The sequence below is a fragment of the Pristis pectinata genome, chromosome 7, assembly GCF_009764475.1.
Source record: "Pristis pectinata isolate sPriPec2 chromosome 7, sPriPec2.1.pri, whole genome shotgun sequence".
In the NCBI taxonomy this organism is placed as follows: domain Eukaryota; kingdom Metazoa; phylum Chordata; class Chondrichthyes; order Rhinopristiformes; family Pristidae; genus Pristis; species Pristis pectinata.
This window is the reverse complement of record NC_067411.1, coordinates 28,453,382-28,471,150: the sequence shown is the minus strand read 5'-3', so window position 1 is coordinate 28,471,150 and position 17,769 is coordinate 28,453,382. Positions and strand designations below refer to the sequence as shown.

The 17,769-nt window shown below is 41.3% G+C and overlaps 1 protein-coding gene across 1 annotated transcript in view; it reads right to left on the bottom strand.

Annotated features, from left to right (window-relative positions):
- LOC127572305 (ephrin type-A receptor 5-like) overlaps window positions 1-13,836 on the bottom strand; it is a 250,984-nt gene extending 237,148 nt beyond the window's left edge. The window contains 2 exon segments of the mRNA XM_052019383.1: window positions 882-946; window positions 13,464-13,836. Coding sequence (XP_051875343.1) covers window positions 882-946; window positions 13,464-13,590 — 192 coding nt within the window. The 5' untranslated portion in view covers window positions 13,591-13,836.
- Window positions 13,837-17,769: the final 3,933 nt, after the last annotated feature.

The window sequence follows — 17,769 nt, the reverse complement described above, 5'->3', positions numbered from 1 at the left end:
CTTGCCTTCATACATCCAGGACAGACACAGATTTCAAAGGAATGTTACAAAGTGATTTAGCTGCAAGATTATCATGGCAGTATAGCGTATTATTACTACTATTAGCTAAAATTATATCAGTATTTATATTCTAGATTTGCATCTTTGGGATTAGAGCTACAATAAAAACAGAATGCATTTATTTAGCACCTTGAATAGAGTAAAATCCACTTCCCAGGATTGAAATCAGATGGACATTGTTACCAAGCCAGAGATAGTGACCAAATGCTTGCTCAAAAGTGCAATTTTAAGGAGGAGAAAGAAGTAAGGAAGCAGAGAGGTTTCAAGGTAATTCCAGATCATAGTGCTTAAAGAGCTGAAGGCAAGACCACCAGTAACAAGGTGAATGAAGTGAAGGATATACAAGCAGACAAAGTCATATGAACACTGGAGGGTTGTACAGCTGGTAGGGGTTACAGGGACAGGCAGGGGATGGTGATGGGGGAGTGGAACATAAGGATGTAAATTATAAAACTAAGGCAGTGGTGGACTGTGAGCCAATGTAGGTCACTGAACACGAGCATGGTTTGAAGACATCAGTACTATTTACTTCACTACACAGGCAACCTTCCCATTTAGCACAAGGAGGCTGCATCAGTGTCTTCTGTTATTTCACTAGCATCTAGGGGATGCACTGGAAGGGTTAAAGCTAAATCTTTGTGTAATAGAGATTGGTCTTTTGTACATACACACTAGCCTACAATTATTTCACAGTGAAAATCCTCTTTTTTTTTATCTTACTTGGCAAAGAATTACTCGAGGGAATTTCAGACCTTGAAATGTACCCTTAATGCATGGGCTGCTAATGCAGCTTGTAGCAAAGAATGTGATGAAAGACTTACCCCATTCTTTGGATAGGCTATCCACCCCAGCTCTCCCATTACAGCTCTGGAGTCCAGTAAATTAACTGTAAAAGCAAATAACAAAACAATCAGCCAAGTTTGCATTAATCCAGGGCTGCAGACAAAGCCAGCTGCAGATAACTTAAGACGGCCAGAAACAAAAAGTTCATATTCATCTTTAGGAAGACGCATCCCTCTGGCACAGCTATTAATTTCACATTTAAGTTTTAATTGCAGAATTTTCAATCCAACACCAGCATATATTTCAACAGTATCTTGGTTTTTAGAAGAGCTCAATAATCATGTAGGATCTGAACTTTCTTCCCCCAAAAATCTGAGGATATTACATTATTTTACTAGACTAGATTTTTCTATTGCCATCAAAGAATATGAAGACAAAACAGTCGACTAGAGGTACAGGTCAGCTAAGATTCAACTGAACAACAGGGCCTACTACTCCCATATTCCTGTTCATTTAAATTGGAGTATAATAATAGTATTCTCAAATGCAACATCTCTCTATGTTTTCTTCATTTTACTTTCAATTATATTTAGTTTAACTGTTTTTGTATTGGTGCTCAGTATAACTAAGAGATTTATTTCATATCTGCAAATGTGCTATTTTTTTCCTCAGGAAACCAGTGTAGCTATGCATACTCCCTTTAATTAATAACTCAAGTTAACAAGAGAAAACAGAAAGCTGATTTATCTTGTGATAATTGCATACCAAATATGCAAATAACTTGAATAAATGTGTTCAGGGCTCTTTGTACTATCACACACCATCTGAAATACTTAGAGAAACAGTGAACCACATGCCATTTATTAGAATCCCAGCAACTGTGCATCCCTCCATTGTTGACAACAGGCACCTCATGAGCACTACCACCGACTGTAAAACTTTAACAGCATTATAAATAAAACACAATCACACCATACAATACTTTTACCACAGGGATCAGAACTCAGTTCAGTTACTGGCTCATAGGGGAAGTATAAAAATGTGTTTCAGCTAGCAAGAAGTCTTCTGTGTCCTTATAATACCTTGATGACACTTTCAAAGAGACCCAAATAAAACATTCAATAATAAATTGTGGATAGCACAATATATACACTTCTAATAATTAATTCTGGGCTCTGGATATTGACGGAATTTGCTGTTCTGTTAAGGTTTTTCAATGGATAGTAATTTTCTTTACCAAATCATCCATGAATACCACACTGCATCTAGCATGCTTTGCCTTATTATTTGAAGATTTTTTTTAGCTATTTATGGTAACCACTTCAACTGAAGGAGTATTCTACATGCAGTCATTATACAAAAGAGGAGGAAAGCTGATTTTTATAAACAATTTTAGCTCTTGCTTATGACACCAGCAAATGTTAAATTACAGAATCTTCTCTGAAAGGCTTCCTTTTATAGCTGCCTGTAATAGTGTCTGTCTGTTTTCCCATCGAGCTCTGTCATTGGCTGGTGGTCAGTCTCAAGCTTTTTCTCTATATGATTGTTAATGAGTGATGATATCATCTACACACATTTAATATTAATGATACCATATACTTTTTCACACAAGGTCATATGTGTAACATAAAAAGATGAAACACTATGCCTCAGTAATAATTATAATTGTCCATTGTTTGTCATACTGACATTCTATATGCTGCTACATCACAGAATCACAATACTTGATGTACTTAATCTTCCATTTTGGCAATTTGCTCAAGTTGTTTCTCATACACACTATTTAATAATTAATACCACTTCAGTATGAATACAGAAAATGCTCCTGGATGTTGATGCATTCTCATGAAGTAATTTTTTTAGGTTCCATAACAATAAACATTATATTTCTCAGGATAAAAAAGAAGAATGCACTTCATGGCTCTGAGGTCTGACGTGAACAAAGTGGCCTATTGATGCTGTCTCTGTGTCAAGTGCTTGTGAAATGTCAAGATGTGGATAACTCAGATAAGATAAAGATTAGAAAGAGATATTTCCACTGAGGATGTGTAAAACAGCCTGTGTGTTGTATAGATACGAGGGAGGATATTTGTAAGAACAGCTTTTGACATTGGAAGATATGCTTGAATATATACGTCATGTATGAGACTACTGCACCACTTGACAAGCATGCAGCTTTTGGACAGGACTTTCCCAACATATAAACACGAACTAAACCCTCAGAATGTCGCACCAAAGCAGCAATTCTCATTTTCCCCAGTTGAAAATAAATGCAGCATAATAAAACTAAATGCAGTGTAGCTTCTTAATATGCACAATCCTCTGTCATATGGTGCAGCAGCTTCTGGTGCATGCGCATCTGAGAGATGTGCCGACAGGAGAGGGAATGCTTCAGCTGCTTTTACAGTTTGCACAAAACAGAAGACCTGTGCAGTTTAAGGAGTTCCTTCCCGTGTGCGCCCACTTCTTGTGCCATTAAGGGAACTGCCTATTAGATTAAGACCGACTCTGTATGGTGTTTGAGTGAGGGGTGCATGGATTGAACATCAATCAGAAAGGCATGCAGTGCAGAGGTGATATGCACTGAAGACTGTATGATTCAGCTGGAATCATTTTGTCCAGTTTCTTTAAGACGTGAAGTAACTAACTGGAATATGTTGTTGATCAAGTTCAGTGACGGGATGACCTGCTCACTTAAGCTACATTATATACCAGACTCTGTGTGTTGACATCATTCATCTTTCAGAATATAATTACTACAGGCCATCTGAGAGCCATAAATATACCTGGAAATAACATATCATAAAGATGAACAGTGTTCTTGCAAACAAAAAGCTTGCCATTTTGGTCTCATAATATATAATAGTTACAATCTGATTGATCAAACAAAACATTAGCTGTTTCACCTGGATGCTATTGGAAATGTCCAATATTCACTCCAATATAAAATCCAACATCACCACATAACCCAATAAATCATTAAACAAATTAGATTTACACATAACAGCTAAATGGTGGAAACCATTTAAAATCCCAAGATGAAAGCTAGATAAAAACAAATAATTTTACCAGCTATTTAGGACTGAGAATATAATCCCAAAGTTTAATACATAATAGGATAATAATTAACAGACAGTTTAGACTGAGATCAACAATTTCTGTTCAGCTCTCTACTTGAAATGGAGCTGACTTATTGTAGGCTCCTTTAACAAGATGAGGGCTGATTATCCTCAGAAGGTTACAAACCACACATGTTTTTTTTACATAAAGCTTTTATAAAGATCATGCTTTGACATTCTGGCCTGGGTTTTGTGGTCAATAGTTAAGGGACTGCTGCTGACCTTGAGGAAAGCTGCTAATGAAATTTCAGTAATCTTTTTGCCATAGATTTCCCCTTTTGCCTGGTTGTTGTCAGTTCCAAAGGATCTCAGGCATTGAGCAAATTGATGCTATCAAGCAAGCTGATCCCATCAACAGATTGGGCAACCAATCACATTGAAGAATTCTTACACTACAAACCAGGAAGTGAACAAGGCAAGTTTTAATCATTTGAAAAAAAATCTGTAATAAAGATTAAATAGAAAATGTAATACAAACTTTAAAAATAATAATTTAAAATTAGGTTAAAAGTATAGTTTTGAAATAAACAGGACAAAGTAAAATCTATGACTCAAAAGGAGGCCATTCAATTTAGTGTGTCCTTGCTGGTTCAAGAGATACTCAGCCTAATTTCACCTTCCTGCTTTTGAATGGCTTGCTTGCAAATTCACAGATCTCCAATATGCAGGCTTTTATCGAATGTTCTTCCTCTACCACCCTTTCAGGCAGTTATTTCCAGACACTAAAGGGATTTTTCCCCAGATCCCTCCCATAATCCTCCAAACAATCAATGTAGAATTGGTGTAAATTGATGGTCGGTGCAGACTCAGTGGATCAAAAGACCTGTTTCCATACTGTATCTCTCCATGATTCTATGACTCTGTGCTCCTAGATATTGACCATGCAGCAAAGGGAAAGAAATCCTTCTTATTTAATCTAACCAGGCCCCTGATAATTTTATATACCTCACTTTCAGCCCTTCTGCAACCCCAGCCTCTCCAATCTTTCCTCCTGGCTAATTTTTTTTCAGTCGTCTGAATATAGTCATCAGACAACTTCTCACCATCTCCAGCACACGTATTTCTTCCCTGTAATTTGTGACCAGGTCTGTAACCAATACTCAAGCTATAGCTAACATCCATTGTATACATCTGAGGTAAGGACAGTGTATCTGTAACATTAGTTTTTAAGGGCCAGAGAGGTAGTTAATTATGAATTACTATGTCATTAAAAGCACACTTAAATCTTGTACAACAAAGCATGACATTTTCAATGTTTTTACAACAAGAAAAGCTTGTAGATCCCTGTTTTTTTTAAGATTACGCAGGGTAAGGTTTACAAAATAGCTCACACTGAGGAAAACAAAGGAATCACACAGAAGATTTTATATTTAACTGGACTTGAATTCTCTGGAAGTTGCTGCCAATTTTGGCATGTAATGTCACTGAAAGCTAACAATTTCATTATCATTAAGACTGCAAAATCTGGTTAATTAATATTTTTTAAGTTTTAGCGAAGGTGAAGATTGGGACTTTCGTATAGGATTAACATGGAAATTCAAATACATAAATATTCAAACAGTAAGAAATATGTTTATTATTTTAAAACCATAGAATTCATAAATGTTATTCTTAAGTGATAGCTTTCCATAAATACAAAATTCATATTTTCAGGATCAGAGAGGTTCTTCAAAAGTAATTATTTATTAGAATATTATTAACAACATAGTAACTCCTGATTAAACAAGGTTTAATATTTTCAATGGTTTATGCAGAGACAATGAAAATAATGATTGTCAGTTCCTGTCAAATCACCAATTCTATGATGAATTCATCTGCAAAACAATTGGAACAATTCACCAAGTGGAACTTTATTACTGACAGCATCTTCACATCTAGCTGCATGTGTGCTGATGTCAGAAGTCGCCGGTTTTACAGGGTAGTGATGTCAAGATTTATCATTGTTATAACTCAGATTCCAGGACTTGGAAACTATGTATAGCAGTATCAAATGTCTTGCCTGATATTTTAAATAATAAGGTAAATAATGAATGGTATTCCCTCTATACACATACACCCACACGATTTGTATTTTCAGATTCGTAATGATATAATAATTCTCCAAAGTTTAAGCAAATTATAGGTTCAATAAATTTCATTTCACTGGATTCTTTATTTTCTATCTGAAAGGCCAAATCAGTTGTTCCAAATCCTAAATATTTCATTACAAGAAAGGGACCACTAAAAGTTTAACTAAAAACATAACCTGAGAAGTGAAGTTAGTGTCCACTCTCACTGAGTTACGAACAATGATCTACATAACTGCAGAAGTACTATTAGTCCTATTTAAAAGTACTCTTCAATGCAGGGACAGCTCAGAGGCACATCGCACTAGGGTAGTATTATTCAGCACATAAATCTGGCAGCATATAACATTTTACATGATAATCATTGATCTCAATCAACCTCCTGGTAATTAAACGATTTTCTTCCAAGTAAAAATGGGCTCTGAAAGCTCAGAATAGCCTTTCCAAATGTCTGAAGACAGACCTTCCATTAACCTTGCACCTTCCACAATTTCACAACATCCCAAAGTTTTTAACAGACAATTTCAGTCAAACTCCAATAATCTAGCATGTTCTGGACCTTGGTAGTGCCGGACCAGCAGGTTTCCCAGATTTTTGGATGTTCTTCTTATAATGGCAGCTACACCATTTTAATTCACCCTTTTTTGGGGTGCTACACTATGGAATAATATACTTTTTAGTGAACTTGGTAAGTTTAAAATTTAAAGGGAACACAACAACTGGTGCCCCAGTGGGTGGAAAGAGAGTGTGGGACTCAGCATCTGGTGAGCCATATGCCAACCATAAGGATTTCTAAAGAGTCAGATAGCAGAAGTAAGTACTTCTTGAAACATGGTGTTGTTGTTGTGGAAGAAACCAATTAGCCAATGTGCACTGAGCAACAGAGTCACAAGCAGCAATAAGACAACATCCAGTTAACCTACTTTTGTGATGTTTGTTAATGGATGGTGCCACCAGAGTACGGGAGCATAATCGATCAGTTACTGGACGAACCATCCAGAAACCTAGACCGTTCAAATCCCAACACAGCAACAACAGCATTTAAAGAACTAAACCCTGCAATAACTACCTCATCTCAGCAATGAAGATCATGAAACTACCTGACTGTTGTAAAATCTTACTTGGTTCACCTGTGAGCTTCAGGAACAGAAATCTCCCTACTTATCTGATCTGGCCGATATATAACACCAGACCCACCAATGAGATGGTTCTAAAACCGCCCTCTGAAATGGCACTTCAGGGAGGGCTTGGAAATGGACAATAAATGCTGGCCTTGGCAACAAAGATGATAGTAATTAGATAAGTGGAAACTCAAATGTCATTTTACTTTGTTGACACCATTAAAATGAAATACTGGCAATTAAGGGATAATAAACTTCTGCCTTGAACCTCACAGGAAAACACCAGGCGTAAACACAGTTGTGAGCTGAACTAATGGCTCACTCATACTGTACCAAGCAGAGCAGGGCTGGGGACGTCCAGCTATGCTTCACTTCAGTCTAGACAATGATTCCAAGCCAGCTATTTGACTGGGTGATGCATCAATTCTGTTCTCATGAAAGGTCCCTACAAGTATTCCTGTCCACAGTGTCTTCCTGTATATAAAAGCAGACAAACCTAGCTTTTAGACATCCCGAAGCTTTTCTGCTGCCAGTCTGTGGTACTAAGGTCAAATACAGCATTACTTCAGCCGATAATATCAAACTCTGTACAGACTGAACTATTTCAAGGCTTATTCACTATTTATTGTAACTCAAAACCAGCATCGTGATTGAATAAACAGCTGTCCAAAGGCCAGTTTTTTTTTATATACAAAATTAGCTCGCTGGACTAAGTCAATCAGTTCCAGCAGAGCAGAAGTCTAGAATACTACATTGAACTTGGCACACTGGGCCAGAAAGAAGCCAGATGTTTTACATCCGTCCTCTTGAACTGAAGACCTTTGGTGGAAAGGAGACGTGTGGGCGACCTACTACATCAGCTTGGATGTCCCCACACTCCCACACAACAAATGAACACCCCGTGAACACTCATTCTCCAGAATCTACGCTCCATCAATAAAGATTGGTCATTTAGAAGAGACAGTAAGCAACCATAACCCCAGCCTGAGACATTGTCTTCGGGAGAGACTATTGGGGAAAAACAAACACCTGGTCGCTCACCTTCACAGCTAGGACTCGTGACTCGGTTGTACCAGTCTCATCCCTGCATCAGAAGGTTAAGAGCTCAGTCCTAAATTCGAGATATAAGCAGGAAACCTTAGTGTATCGCTGAGGTAGTCCTGCACTGTGGTCAGGTATCACCACTTGAAACAAAACTGAAGTCCTATTTGTCATCGCAATAGATTCCTTGTTGCTATTTGGAAGAAAAACGTGAAGGTCGTTTCCCTACCAATACGTGAAAAAATATTTGATTTTATCACTTTTTTTTGGGGGGGGGGGGGGGGGGCTCTACCACACAGGTCCCAGTTTCCGAGATTACAGCATTGACTACCTGTCAGGAATAGTTTATTGAAATATCCTTAAGCTAAAAAATACCTAGATTCAAGTCTTTATTTTTATGGAGTTATGCAGAGGTTTTCCCTAAATGTCATTGTAAGGTCCAAAAGATGCAGCAACAACACACGTGGTCGGTATTGTGCGTTCAGACGAGCGGGTCTACAGATGGAATCATCACCACGACCCTATTTGTGACGAAATATTGACTTTAGAGCTCCTTTCAGAAAGAAAATACTCCAGTTGTTTTGTTTTGGAAAGATAATTATGGATTGAAGCCGTGACTGGGAAATATTACTATAAACAAGCCACTGAAACAAAGACAACGAGTGGTTTGCATTAGGGCGCAAGGCCGAAACACTTTAACTGCCCAGGGTCAACGATTACCTCCACTGAGACCGGTTCTGCACCCGTCGCCTTGTCCTCAAAGACTGCAATCAAATCAGCCAGAAGACAAACCGAATTCAGCAGAACTTACTATGTTTTGTTTTATTTTTGTTTATTTTTCAACAGAACCGTGGCAAGGTATGGGGGGAAACCGCTGAAATGATTCCATGCAGTTCCAAAAGTACAGATGCCAGTGGCACTTACAAACCATCACATTATGAGGGACGGCAGTGACGCACCGGTCCGTCTATACTGCCAACACAACACAGTCCTCCCTTCAACCGAAGTTTAAGCAATCTCCTGGGAGAGATAAACAAAAGCAAGAGATGAAAATCTCCGACAAGTGGGGATGGGGTTGGTGGGAGGGAGGGTGCGGGAGCGGAATGGGACAAGGAAATCGGAATCCCACCCAGCCCTTTGAGGGAAACAGATCTGGCAAAGAGACCACTCTGGCCAGAAATCGGCTTCTTGGAGAATTCTTCCAGCTGCGAGCAGTACTGGTTAGGGTTTATTAAATTAGCCCAAATGATGGTGGGTCAAAACAAGGAGCTTGTTTAAAAGAGGCTGTAATATTGTACGCGGCGGGGGAGAAAATAATCGACATATTCAGCGAAGTAAATCCTTCACGTTTAACATCAGCTCACACGGATCTGACCTCAGTTCCAAGCGTCCATAGATTTTGACTAAAGACCCGAGTCCGCTATTAGGCGTGAGATCGTGCAAAGCCTTTCCCTTTACATCATATATCGATACCTTTCCTACAGTGAGCTGTAAAAGTATAGAAGTCCAGAAGAGACTCTTCTACATCCTTCTGTGCAGGCTAATTTGCCTTGTTTTTGTTTCACGGAAGCCGCACTGATGTCCCTCTCTAACGTGCTAACATATTTCATCCCAATCAACACCATACATTATGGAGACTGGTAGCAAACTCTTGACAGTTTAGCATGGCAGGAATGCGTGATTGCAGGTTGTAGCCACATTTTTTTCCTGTCACAAATATCTACCTGTAAATGATTAACTGCTACATGCTGAATATTTGACTTTGCTTACAAATGGATCAGCAACTTAAATATCATATTCTGCCCTGTGCTTTCAAGAAACATACAGCTCCCTCTTTAACCTCCCTGCTCTTTCCAATACGAGTACAATAAATTTGTTTTATATTATATCGCTGATTCATTCTGCCAGATTCCGCCTCAGGGTTTGAAGACATCACCAGCACCTCTCACTGCACAAACACACCCTTCCAATGCTGCTACTGTAGCCACTGACAAATTTCAAATTTCCTCTTTAGTAAGATGGAAAAATTGAATGAGGCTCTGCAAAAGATATTTTTTAAATATTTATCACAGGATATGGAGATGACTATAAGTGACCGCATTTATCGTCTACCCCTTATCGGCCTAATTGAGGAGGGTTAAGAGTCAATTACATTTGTGGGGTCTGGGGTCAAATAGATTTAAATTGCCCTGCATCAAGGATGCGGAAAACTTGCTGGATGTCAGCAACGTAAACGCTCCGCCACCGAACCCTACTTTCAATATCAAATAACCAATGTTCATGGTGGATCCAAATCAGTGTTGGAAATGCCTTCAATTTTCACCGTAGATGCTGTTTTGGAATGTTTCTGCCTGGTCAGCAGCATCCCGAGAACAGTAAGGTTCCTATTGATCTTAAACTAGAAACCCCCATGGCTGAAAGTGCAAAGGACATCTCACACTCAAAGGGACAGTTTTACAATTATCAACATTACCTGCTGCAGAGGTGATCGAGACAACCCTACAACTTTATGAGAGTATAATTTTCAGTCATCTTAACATTCTGTAAGTTTAGCTATCTTAACGACAATGATATATTCTAATTTTTTTATTACCCAGTTTTTTTTCTCCTTGGAATGCACAATACTGTAAATTATTCGCTATCCATTTTGAATCAATTTACTTATGTGTGTTGTTTCTACTAAGGTCTGCTAATCTTTATACCAAAACCAAAGAAAACACGAATTAGTAAAAGTGTTTTCGTAAAACAAGAATCATAACTTAAAATGGAGGCAACAAATATTTTAAACAGGCAACAATAAAATATCAGCTTCATTTATTTTGCCTAGTTCAATAAAATCGCGGGCTTTAATTTTCACCGACAGTGGTGATGATTCTGGCACGCTGGTTGACCACAGATTGCAAACGGACGTTACTTCAGTTGCGTTAACTGAGCCAATAATTAATGGCGGTTCCACCTCCCTCTCACCCACTGCACCCATCCAGAGTACCCTAGAATACAAATCAAAATAACTTTCTGTTGCAACGTAAACAACGAAAAGTGGAAAAGTAGGAAAGACATACGAGGATATGAAACAGGAACCAGGTTGGTTTTCATCTTAAAATAATTTACGAGTAATTTTATCTTAAACCTGCTCTGTACGCGGGAATTTCAGTGATATCAAAACTGTATTGAATTTAGCTCGTTTATAGATACGAAGTAATCAACCGTTTCATTGTAACATTCCAATCCCACAATCATTCAAACATGATGAAATTCAATGCCCGAAATATGAGCTTTTTTTCTGATAAGCGTCGAGTGAATCTCATGACCATTTAAATAAATATATTCTGGTTACCAAATTTGCAAGTATCTAAAAGGGAAACACAATGGAGTAGAAATTGTTCGACTTCCAGCCTTTCTCCGAAGGACAAGTTTGTTTCTGCCCCATTGATGTCACTATTTACAGTTCTAAGCCTCATGACCACAAGATCATTGAAACTTTTCATTTTCTACAGCTCCAGCTTTACAGTTGTTCGTTTTACAATTTATCATTTTCACCTAATGATCTATAGGACTGCGATTAATGTGTAAACGTGGGAGAAAGTCCAGTGAAATAGATTATTGTTTAGTAACAGGCAGAATGAAAGGCCGATTGAGATTACGTTGTCCACCGAATAAATTTGCGGTGCTCAAACGGCTGGCAGACATCCCTGGCCGTTGCCTGCTCAAGGCCGCTGCAGTCAAGCTTCCAAAATTGTGTTTGTTTTTGTTTAAAAAAAAACACTTTGGTTTGAATTTTTTTAAAAAAAAGAAAGCCCATACACGTTGAAAACCACACTGAAATATGCGAGCCTTGCTTCAAAATTTCGAGCGCTTGCTGAGAAGGAGACCAGGTCCAGAGAAGAAATCTATGCCAAACATGACAACGCAGCCTATGAAGACTAGGGTGCAATTAAAACATTAACCATGGGTCACACCATCACAGTCACTGCCATCAGCTCGTTCCCTGCCGTTACTGAACACTCGATATCGACCACCCCCATATCAATCAACCATGTCATTCCAAACGTCTGTTCCAAAGTTAAGGCCGCCGAACTGCCCCCGTTATTGACGGAGATAATTCCAACGGCCGGATGGAATTGGAAGGGGAATTATAACTCATTGAAAATGACTCGATTCAGTAAACTTTGCAAGCAATGCCGTGTTTTACACTGAAGGCAAATTCAATTATCAAGGTCAAGAAGTATTTCGGATCCTAGAGAGACCGGACCTTGAGCAACAGTCTTCACCCTGCAAACTCCCCTGAACTGCAAAGCCTCCGAATGGGTGAACATGTTAAGGCACGGGCTGTTGCCGGCGTCTGGGGATTTACCGGGAGCCGGAAACCGGGCGCCAGAGCCAGAACCCGTCCCCATTTGTGTTTAACCACCCCTACCCCCAGACATAAAGCAAGTCACAATAAAATAACGCTTAATGTTAAGTTTGAGGTAACATTCTGTTTGTAAAATTCTCTTCTCGCCCTGACAGTTGTGCCCCTGTTTACACCGGTGCCGCCAGCGAGTGCGGTCCTACACACCATTCCCTGCGGGTGCCGCGACCGACAGCCCCCTGAAGTTAGAATGGGGCAGTTCCTCAAAGCCGCGGCAGGCATGGCGAGGGGCGACCCTTCGTGTGGGAGAGGACGGTGATTAACAGTCCCCGCTGCAGGGAGAAGGGGGATGTGTCCGGAGAAAAGTTCAGGAAGGAGAGGTGACCGATCGACCGAGGTTTCATCTGAATATTTAGTAAAACGGGGTCTGTTCTCAACACCCCGAGTCGCACCGTGTTGTTGGTTCTGTGGGTATACAATGCGTTTACATTGAGGTGTAATTTGCATTTAAATATACGTCGGCTGAAATATTGGGGAGAGAGGAGAAAGGTGGGGTGTCGGGGCTAGTGCCCGGCCCGGGGTCTGAGGGTCAATGATCCGTCCCGCGGGTCTCAGAGCGGGGTTCAGGGCGACTGGAGTGAGGGTCCCAGAGAGATCTGGTGCAGAGGGTGAGGGGTGTGCGCTGGGGTCGGTAGGTGGGGTGCAGAGGGTCAGGGGTGTGGGCTGGGGTCGGTAGGTGGGGTGCAGAGGGTCAGGGGTGTGGGCTGGGGTCGGAAGGTGAGATACAGAGGGTCCTGACCGGGGTCGGACTGTGAGCTGCGGGTCTCCGGACTGCCGGAGGTATTCCCGGGACCGGACCGGGCTGTTCCCCGCACCCCTCTCGCTGGCAGAGAGCTCAGCCAGGGTCTGAGCCTGGGCTTACCTTGGTTGTGTCCCGCAGCACCGCTGCACCCCTCTAGCATCCAGCAGACCAGGCAGCAGAAGTAGGGGTAGGTCCGGCAGAGAAGCGCCACCGGGAGGAGGGCGGCCGTGCTCCGCCGCCGCTCCATGGCTCGGCCCGGGCCGGAGGAGAGAGTGTGCGACCAGCACGGCGTCTGAGAGCTCCTGACAGTTTAGCAGTGATCCAGGGGGAGGGGGAGGCTGGTACCCTCGGGGTGTGGGAGGAAGGGAGGGGAGAGAGGGAGGTGCAGACTGTGCACCACACACACACACACACACACACACACACACACACACACACACAGAGTCACACAGGGAGGGAGGTGCAACTGTACGGCGCACACACACACACACGGAATTGGGAAGGTGCAGGGAGGAGCGGTTGGAGACAGATGGGGGGAGAGGGAGGGAGAGGGTAACTGGTTCTAGTCTCTGCACCAACCCCACATCCTCGCCCTGACTCTCCGATGCCCCTCAACACTGCTCCCTGTAAGTGAGCGAGGGAGACGGAGCCACTGCACTCTCTCTCTCTCTCTCTTACACACACCATGGGGAGCGGGGAGCGGGTGGGAGGGGGTGGGGGGAGGGAGCAGTAAACCCAGGCGGTGCACGGGCCTGTCAATCACCCCGGCACAGCCAGGCAGAAGTTGGGAGAGCACTTGCTGCGGCAGCCGCTCTCCGGCCCTGCGGAGCTGCAGGCTCAGGGCGCCGGGAGAGATTCTACACTCTCCCCCCTCCAAATGTCTGCGTTACCCAGCACCCCGGCCGTGGCCAGGGGTTGGCACTGCGGGATGTGCTCCCCAAACCCCGGGATCACATGTATAGGACAGGGAATTATATAACGGGCCAGGTCCACGTGAACACGTCCACAGAGGACAGGCAGCGCCCGCTGATGTGGGGATTCGCCTTCCCTTTCTCTGTCGGAACTTGTGCGTCTCCCCGCGCTTGGGACCACCGTGTTTTTGTCACATTTTGAAACTGGTTTCTCAGTGTTTTACCCTTGACATCGACATGTCACTCTGGTGACATCACGTTTAAATGATCAGTAATTGGAAACTGCACAGAATCTGAAGTGGGTTCTGACAGAAATAATTTCACCCTGTGCTCCGTGTACCGTGGTTATTTCCTCAGAATTCATTTTCCTGCCGTTACTTTCATGTAAATTGAATGCCTGTATTTTAACTATCTCTAATTTGATTAAATTCTTTTTTTAATGTATTTTTCCGGGCTGACCTGTTGAAATTCCCTTTTCCCGAGCTGCGAATGTTGAACCCTCTCTTCCCGCCTCACCCCTCCCTTCAATGTTAAATCGGTTTAGCCAGCCAGATCTCACTTCCTACATTCCCTTTCATCAGACACGGCAACTTTTCAGATTCTGCTCCCAGCCATAAGCCTTTGAGCTGACAGACTTTTAAAGCAGCACCTATGCCGAATGTCTGAAGTGGTCCGTTTGCTGTTAACACCTCTTGTCAGGAGCTGTCTGCATTCCCAAGTCTCTGCTGATTCCGCTTAACAGAGGGAAGCTTCAACAGCCCGTTCCACTGAAATAGGCTTCAACCCCGTCTGGTCCAACGTGTAAAGTTGAACTTGCACGGGCAACAGGGCCAGTTTCAATACATTCATTGGCAAATTGCTCAAATCGTTTACAACTAAATACTGATGTCACAACACAGCAGCGGCGGATGTTATGCTTCGCCTTCCTGCGGCGAACAGAGTTGTGCTGCAAAACAGACACGGTAAACAATTATTGATGAGATGGCAGATGAAAAGTTATAAACTTATTCGGTAGTGTCGTGTAGAGAGACTGGTTACAGTTATACATCTTGTTACTGCGGCGACGTTCTGTCGTTTTTTTCAGATCCTTCTCTAATGAGTTGTGCGTCAGTGGTTCACGTTACTGTTTCAGACATTTCTTGGGCACATTTTTTTTGTTTATTTGCTACATTTATTGAACAACGAACGGGTTAAAAGGAGTTACAAAATACTGATGCAGTGCAGGGATTCGCGTGATGTAATGACTGCATAACTGTAGCCCCAAACACACAGGCAGGTATCTCTGGTGAATTCTCTTAACTCACGCTGTCTCCGTCGTACAAGGGTGCACATTCTGATTTGTATTCTGAGGGCGTGACAGCGAAGGTCAGTTCCCAAAAGACCTCTACTTTACACACAAGAAAATCAAACCTGATAGTTCACACGTTGAAAGCTAACACTTATTGGTTGGAAGTGGCTCGCATTGTTCAATAATTCATTCAAAGGCAAAGCCTTTCGATTCTAACAAGGACCAGTACACTTCTAGAACACCGCGAAACTTCAGCAGGGAATGTTAGGTCTCTGAAATAAAAGATTTAGGAAAGGAAAGTTTACCTTTCCCTTTTTTTGTTTGAAGTAAGCTTTGAGCACTGCCAAGAACTTTGATTTAATATAACACTTGGTGATATTCGAACATTAAACCCATTCAGACCCGGGCCAGCTCTGCAGGACAATAAGATAGGCTTTCCGGTTGGAAGTTAGTACTGAAGGTTGTGAAAGGCGGGCTTTGATTATCGGTAAACGGTTAAGGAACTGCAGATATTCTAATTCTGGACTTAACAATACTATTTGAATTGATGACATTTGGAAGGTAATGCTGTTTTGGACAGACACAGATATATTTAAAGACACAGGTCCATAATTTAAAATAATTTAACCAATATTATGATATCGGTAATAGTATATTAATTCAAACAATCTGTCAATGAGGCATTCGCTTTTTCAAGGGTGAGACAGATGGATTTTTGGCCCACTAGGGAATCAGTGGTTATGAAGTCAGGTAGGAAGTGACGTTAAAAACAATGTTTCCATATGGCCTAAGAGTCCGATCCCATGTCTTTCTGTTTCTTACTACAAATTATTCTATTGCATCAGGGTGTTTTCCGCTTTTATAAGTGGACAGTGACTCAGAAGCAATGGTGATTTAAAACAATGGTGAAAAAATGGAATGTTTTCTGCCAGGAATCTTATCACTTCTGTTGGACAAAGAAATATCATATGGTTTCCCTTGACTACTTTGACAAATGCAGGATATAATGTTGGAGTTGTTGGACAACCATCCTAAACAATCGCCATCAATTAGTCCACATGAAATGAAGAACCAGTGGTGGAGTGCCAAAGTCATCTAGTCCTCCCAAATGTGCCATGCTTCCCACAGGGCTTCACTCAAGTTAATTATATACTATAGGCTGAAATATTATTTCCTGGAATAAAAAATTGTATGGCTCGCATTTGAAGGAATGGATGTCAACAGCTCCCACTATCTCTTGCACAGATTGGCCATTCATTCACTGACATTAGCACAGATTTCCTTCAATCTGTGTTCCCACTCTTCTGAACAAGGTGAGGTGGTCTGTCATTATCTATTTCCCCAGTATCTAAAGAAACAACAATTACATTGCATTTCAGACATACCTTCCCCGGCAACAAAATGCCCAAATTCATAAACAATCATTCAGGCTTCTTCTTTCCGTTTGTGATCAAAAGCTGCAATTTTTATTACACTGTGCCGATCAGAACTCGGCACAACGTTCTAAGCGTGGTTGCACTAATAATTTACCAAGTGCCAGAATTACTTCAATTATCACACCAACATTGACTTTTTTAATACATCCAGCATCTAATTTGTTTTACATCACTGCTAAAATTTTTTCTGACAGCTATTATTTATTTCCATTTTGGATCTCTGTACCTCTTCCCTTTGCTTTCTTTCTATTAGCAAGCCAGTTGTGCGAAACATTGTCCTGGAGTGAGGCACTTTGCATTTGTCTGTGTTGAATTTCATCTGCCATCTGTCTGCCCAATTCCCAGGTTTACTCAAATCCTTCTGTAGCTTATCCTGTTCAGGTTTGCAGTCCAAACCCATAATCAGCTACATAATATCTGCAGATTTAGCCACTAAGCTTGTGACTCCTAGTTCCAGATCATTTTGAGGATATTAAGCAAAACAGATCCCAATAAAGACAGATGATATTCCCTGGACTACCATCATGGTCCATGTCTATTGATGAAGTAGTTATATATTTGTTGTAAAATATTTCCACTGCTCTTTTTTTTTACTTTTGAATGCCAGCTTTTCCAGAACTACATCAAAAACTCTGCCAGATTCCAACTGCACCATAAAGATGGTTTCACCCCTGTCAAGTTCCCTCATTACATGTTCAAAGGAAAACAGGAAGTTACAACAGGTAAAACTTACATTCATGAGTACAGAATGCTTATTTGTTGCAATGTTAGGATTTTGCTTACCAATAATA